This window comes from Phyllostomus hastatus, unplaced genomic scaffold, assembly GCF_019186645.2.
Source record: "Phyllostomus hastatus isolate PE091 unplaced genomic scaffold, TTU_PhHast_1.1 phas_scaffold_78, whole genome shotgun sequence".
NCBI lineage: Eukaryota > Metazoa > Chordata > Mammalia > Chiroptera > Phyllostomidae > Phyllostomus > Phyllostomus hastatus.
Window position 1 is genome coordinate 70789939 of NW_025334041.1, and position 6021 is coordinate 70795959.

At 37.1% G+C, this 6021-nt stretch overlaps 1 protein-coding gene across 2 annotated transcripts in view; it reads left to right on the forward strand.

Moving 5' to 3' along the window:
- Positions 1–5241, forward strand: part of ZC3H6 (zinc finger CCCH-type containing 6) — a 59231-nt gene extending 53990 nt beyond the window's left edge. For both annotated transcript variants that reach the window (XM_045827199.1, XM_045827200.1), the window contains exons 11-12: positions 82–315; positions 2813–5241. In XM_045827199.1, the coding sequence (XP_045683155.1) occupies positions 82–315; positions 2813–4281 (1703 nt within the window). In that variant the 3' untranslated portion in view covers positions 4282–5241. The remainder of the gene's footprint in view (positions 1–81; positions 316–2812) is intronic.
- The last annotated feature ends 780 nt before the right edge of the window (positions 5242–6021 follow it).

A 6021-nucleotide genomic window follows, 5' to 3' on the forward strand; every position in this document is an offset into this window, starting at 1 on the left:
TTTCTTATAATTTACAGTGGTATTCCCTAGTGGAGTTTTGTGATGAATTAATGTCTGTCTTTTTCCATGTTATGTGTGTAGATGGGCTGTGGCATGGTGAGTTTGCTCAGCATCAGCCTCCCATTCTTCAAGACTCCTCTCACCATGGGAGTGGGTGTGATGGCAGCAGTAACATGACAGGCCATGATCCCCTGCCTGCACCATGTCTCCTCCCTGCAGTGCAGAGAGCTCTTTTTGTTAGACTTACTCAGAAATACCAAGAAGGTGAAGAACCAAGCAGCACCCAACCTCAGAGGGCACCCAGCAAGGAAGAAGGTATGTCAGATGTTATGGCAGCATCTTGCCTGTTTGGGTCATTCATTTCCTGAAATGCCTTTGAATAGGTTAATGTTTAAAAATGAGTTCCTCTGAACTATCTATCCTATTTTCGGTTTACCTGGTAGCTCCTTTCTTTTGGAGATTGTAGTTTCTAGCACTGTCAACATTTTAGCAGTTAATTTCAGAGCGTTTGAGTTGAACCAGTGATTAGATCTGAAATTAGAGTGTAAGGTCTAAGTGAACAGACTTTTTGTTTTGGAAGAAAAGAAACAGAAAAGGAACAGGATACCTTACGGTTCAGGAATTTTGACTTCTAGACTAACTTCAAAATGATTCAGTTATTAGAGAAATTTTTATGGGCATAGTCTGTATACTTCAGATTCTGCTATATGATTAAGGAATATTATATTTAATATAAAAGATTATATGCAGACAATAAATTTACCTTAGTATTTTTGATATTGATAAGTGTACAGCAGTTGATTTAGTTAAAAGAGATGTTTAAAACATCCAATTATTATAAATTACAAAATTGATATAGTTGGCCATTTTTAAACATAGAATTTATGAAGAACTATGTAAAACTATGTATATGTATATAAACAAAATTAGGTAGTTAAAAGCTATTATGTAAACATTATTTGTTCTATAACTCTTCATTTATTTAACATCACAGGGAAATGAGGGATTCCTAATAACTTCATTTCCTGTACAATTTATGTTTATTCCTTTAAATGCGAAAACTTAATTCTAGAAACAACTATTTAATGGTAGGCTTTCTATAAAGTCTTACAGAGCTTCATGCTTTCATAAACAAGAAAATCATTCTTGGCTGGGTGGCTCAGTTGGTTGGAGCATTGTCCTGTACACCAAAAGGCTGCAAGTTTGATCCCTAGTTGGGGTACGTTCAAGAGGCAACTAACCAATGTCTCTGTCTCACATCAATATTTCTTTCAAATCAGTAAACATATTCTCATGGGAGGATTTTTTTAATTTAAAAAAAATCAAAACTTTTCTGAATGATAGATTTTATACTATAATATTATACAATTTTTGGTGATGTTTTATAAGTGTTGTTTTCTCTGTACACAGAAAAAGTTGTGACAAGCTAGGGCTTCTTTGTGTTTGCATTTATCGATTTTAATGCCCTTATAAATTAGCTGTTCTTTGATAGAAAACTGTTAACCATAATTTTCTATCTAGTATCTGCTTTCTGTTGACCTCTGCTGTCCCACTTTCCTTCTGTTCTATATTCATTGTCATTCCAAAAGGGATTTTACTGCTTATAAAATATATTGACATGAAAGTGAGAATAAGATAGCATCTTACCTATTTGGATGAGGTAACAAATTCTGTGAGGAGTGAAGTTACTCTTCAGAAATATTTAAAGTGATTCACAAGCCCAGCTCTAGACTTTGGGGTCAAAGAAAAGAAGGAAAGAGACCTAGTGTCTAGAAGTCATTTTCCCAGACCCTGAGATACCAGTCAAACCTTTTGCCATTGTGACATAATGTATTCTACATCTAACCACATTCCTGCTCTAAAAAGTTCTCGTTTTGTGAGCACTGCTCGGTTCAAACTTAAGTATGTAACACTAGAGTTTCATGTGGTAGAAAATATTAGTAAGCAGTGCAAGGAGGTAAAATTGGAATATCTACAATGGTCTGTTGATCCAGGATAGTCTAAAATAGGTGTGTGTGTGTGTGTGTGTGTGTGTGTGTGTGTGTGTGTGTGTCTCCAACTCAGTCAGTCTGTGTCTGTGAAGGGAGAAGAGGAGACTCATCCTATCATACCTTTTACTTGACTAGAGAGCAGGCCTCCGATAGATAGTTCAGCTTCTTAACATTGTGTCTAACACATGAGGGATAAACACACTTTAGGAGTAAGGCCCAAAGTGTTCTCATAAAGCTCAAGTATATAAACTTAAGCATGTTAGTTTTATTTGTTATGTTTAATTTAATGCTTGAATAGCTAATGTAGCCACATTTAAAAAATTTACTACATCTCAAAATATAGTAAACTATAAATAAACAATCTCTACCTCACCTCTCATTTGCTCAGTTCCCATTGCTTCCTTATTAGTGTTTTGTTTTCTTTCCAAATATATTTTTATGTCTTCCCATTGCTATCTTGATAAATCCAGAGCCTAAGGGATGCTTGAATTAAAGAGATCCAAAGCTTTTTAATATTCCTTTCCCAGAGTATTTTCCCTTCTACCTGAACCCTATTATACCACATCCATGCTAACTTCTCTTTGGCCAATTAGAATGAGGCCCCAACTGTCTCTGGCTGGAACGACACTGCATGTGTTCTAATATTACAGCTCTTTCTTTATAGATTATAATAATGGAATTGATCATTGTCATACCACATCCTATCTTATTCCAGTGTTGAAACCCTACATTTATTTCAGAAATAGCGTGTGCTTTTTTATCTTAATTAAGGCCAAATCCAAAGGCTTCATTCTTTATAATAAGTCTTTGTCTGCATTTAGATGATACTGTTAACTGGTATTCCAGTAGCGAAGAGGATGAAGGGAGCAGTGTCAAAGCAATACTGAAAACATTACAGAAACAAACAGAAACTTTAAGGAATCAGCAACAGTCTTCCTTGGAACCTGGCACTCCTACTGATCCAAGACTTGCTAAAGAGAAGAGTAAAGAAAACCAGGTTGTTGATCCTCGACTTAGGACCATCCCAAGGCAAGACATTAGAAAATCCGAGTCTACCACACAGGGTCTCAGACTTGTGTGGGATCCCAGGAAACTAAGAGGGAATGGAAGTGGGCACCTAGGCTCCTCAGCTGGAGCAGTCAAGTGTGATTTACATCATGCACATGCTGGCACTAATGTCAAACACAAGAGAGGAGATGATGAGGAAGAGGACACAGAAAGAGAACTGAGAGAAAAAGCTTCCTTAATACCTCTGGACTCTCCCCCTGGTGCAGTGCTCCAGGATCCAAGGTCGCAGCTGAGACAGTTCAGTCACATTAAAATGGATATTACACTCACCAAGCCCAGCTTCGCAAAACACATTGTTTGGGCTCCAGAAGACTTACTTCCAGTCCCTTTACCAAAACCTGACCCTGTATCTTCAATTACTTTACCTCTGCCCCCGCTTATAGCTGACCAGAGGCTCAGTAGATTATGGAATGCAAAAAGTGATCTCCATCAAAGCACAGTGCCCATCGATTCAAAAGTAGCAGCCAAAGCCAAAATTAATACAACAAACAGAGAAGGCTACCTGGAACAATTTGGGGACTTGCACAGTTCAGCAAGTAAATTAGGAGACCCCAGGCTGCAAAAAAAATGTGATCCTAGACTTCACAGACTGCACAGTGCAGCTTCTCAGCAAGCAGTTACGAAGGATTCACATGCATCAAAGGGTGCCCCTCACTTAGCCAAGCCAAGCCCTGGTGTGTCACAGCCCTCCGTGGCAGTAACCAGCAACTCTGGGCCTGGGACTTTGCCTCCATATGCCCCTAAACTCTCATCTTCAGCCAGCGTTCCACTGGGGACTCCAAGTTCAGTTCTCAGTGGTATTAGTTTGTATGACCCTAGGGAACATGGTTCTTCATCCACACCAGAGCGAGCAACAGAAAATGCAGAGAACCAGAAAAAAGGTAGTGGTTTAAAAAGCGGTGACAAAAATGAGCTTTCTCCTGGAGAAGAAATCCTGCCACAGAAAACCATCCCAAATGTGGAAGTCACTGTTGATGGGCCAGCTGACCCACAGGCGAATGTTCTCCGGAGCTCCTGTGCAGTTCAGGTCCCCGCAGTGCATAGTCTTCCCATTCAGGCATTAACAGGCTTAATTAGACCCCAGTACAGTGATCCAAGGCAGTCAAGGCAGATGGGACAGCAGAGCCCCACCCCAGATGATGACCCCAGTGGAGAAACAGATGACAAATCTCTGAAAGAGGTTTTTAAAACTTTTGATCCAACTGCTTCACCATTTTGCTAGCTATAATTAGGCAATTCTTTTCAGTCGTGACCATTGCAGTCCTCTGCTGTTTTGTAACTGGTTTACCTCTATAGTTTATTTATTTTTAAATTATAAACACTTTTCAGCTGCTAGTATCAGAACCACATGAATTTATATCCTCTAAAGGCTGTGGTATTTTATATAATATTTTTATAAATTTAAGAGACTGTAGCAATTGACATAGAAACTTATTTATCATGTTAGTGTCGGTAAAAATAGTTTTATTGTAAATAAACCAATATGAACTCAACACTCTGCCTGAATATATGCCAGTTGTCTTTCATAATCAATGTTTGGATAAATGATTACCACTTTTATATGATTTGTTTGTTTCAAGCAATATGATGTACATTACTTTTGGGAAACAGTATTTTGACTAGGATCCTCTGTATTTGTCAACACATAACGGATTGATATGTAATGCTAACTGCTAACAAAAATGTAAAATGAAGTAAAGAAAACATTTTTTTAATTACAATTAGCAGAGCAGTTCATGTTTTAGGGCATCACTTTTATTAGTGTGGACAATATTATTTGTGTAAATAAAGCATTTGAATGTCATATCTTTTAAAAGTATTTTTATTGTACCATAGGAATTAGATATATATAGATTGTTTTGCTAAAGTGAAAAATTCCCAAGTTCTCTGATACAATTTTTTAAATTTAATTTTTCATATTAAATAGTTATAAGTTACTGCTGTCACATTGTGATGTTTATGTGTTTTAATGTTTTTTGTCTTTAGCAGCATAATTTGTATTACTTTTTCAAATGATATATCCACAATAATTGTATTCATCATGACTTTGGCAATTTTTATAAAATTTTAAAAGATCCAGTGAGAGTCTGTAGTTATTGCATATTTTCTCTTGAATAGCAAGAAAACACAGAGATGTTATAGTCAACTGTGTGGCTACCAATAAAGAATTTTTCAGATCTCATGTGACTGGCATTCTATAACAGAGTAAATACATACTCCATGTCCTGATAGTTTGGAAGTGTTCTAAACTGGTTAGAAATTGCATTTTTATAAAAAATAATTTATACTCATTCTTGTATATTTATTGCAGTATAAAAAAGAATGGCAACCTTATTTGTTTTATACCTTTATTATTTATAATGGAAACTAAGTACTACACAGATATTCATGTCTTGAACTAGAGGATTATGACAGTATTTGCTAGTAACAATTACAGTAAGGAACTTGAAAAGGAGCATTTTGGTGTAAAAGATGATGACAATGCAGGAAATCAGTCCTTGGGTGACAACAGCTACTCCTGAAAAGTGATATTGAAAATACACAGGAGCCCTGGCTAATGTAACTCAGTGGATCGAGCGCCAGCCTGCGAACCAAAAGATCGCCCATTCAATTCCCAGTCAGGGCACATGCCTGGGTCGCAAGGCCAGGTCCCCAGAAGGGAGCATGTGACAGGCAACCACACATTGATGTATCTCTCCCTCTCTTTCTCCTTCCCTTCCCCTCTGTCTAAAAATAAATAAAATCTTTAAAAAAATATGTAGGAAACTATTTCTGTGAAACAAAACATTCAGATAGTATATGGTTTATGTTAATGCCTGTCCTTTATGTTCACTTCCTAACCCTTGACCTTTATTGCTCTGATTCTGTGCTTCCATGGGGTTAAGTGAACAGGACCCTGCTAGCCTAAGAAGCTCACTGTGTTTAAAGGAACGTGAATTCCTGCTATTTATATTTTGGTTAT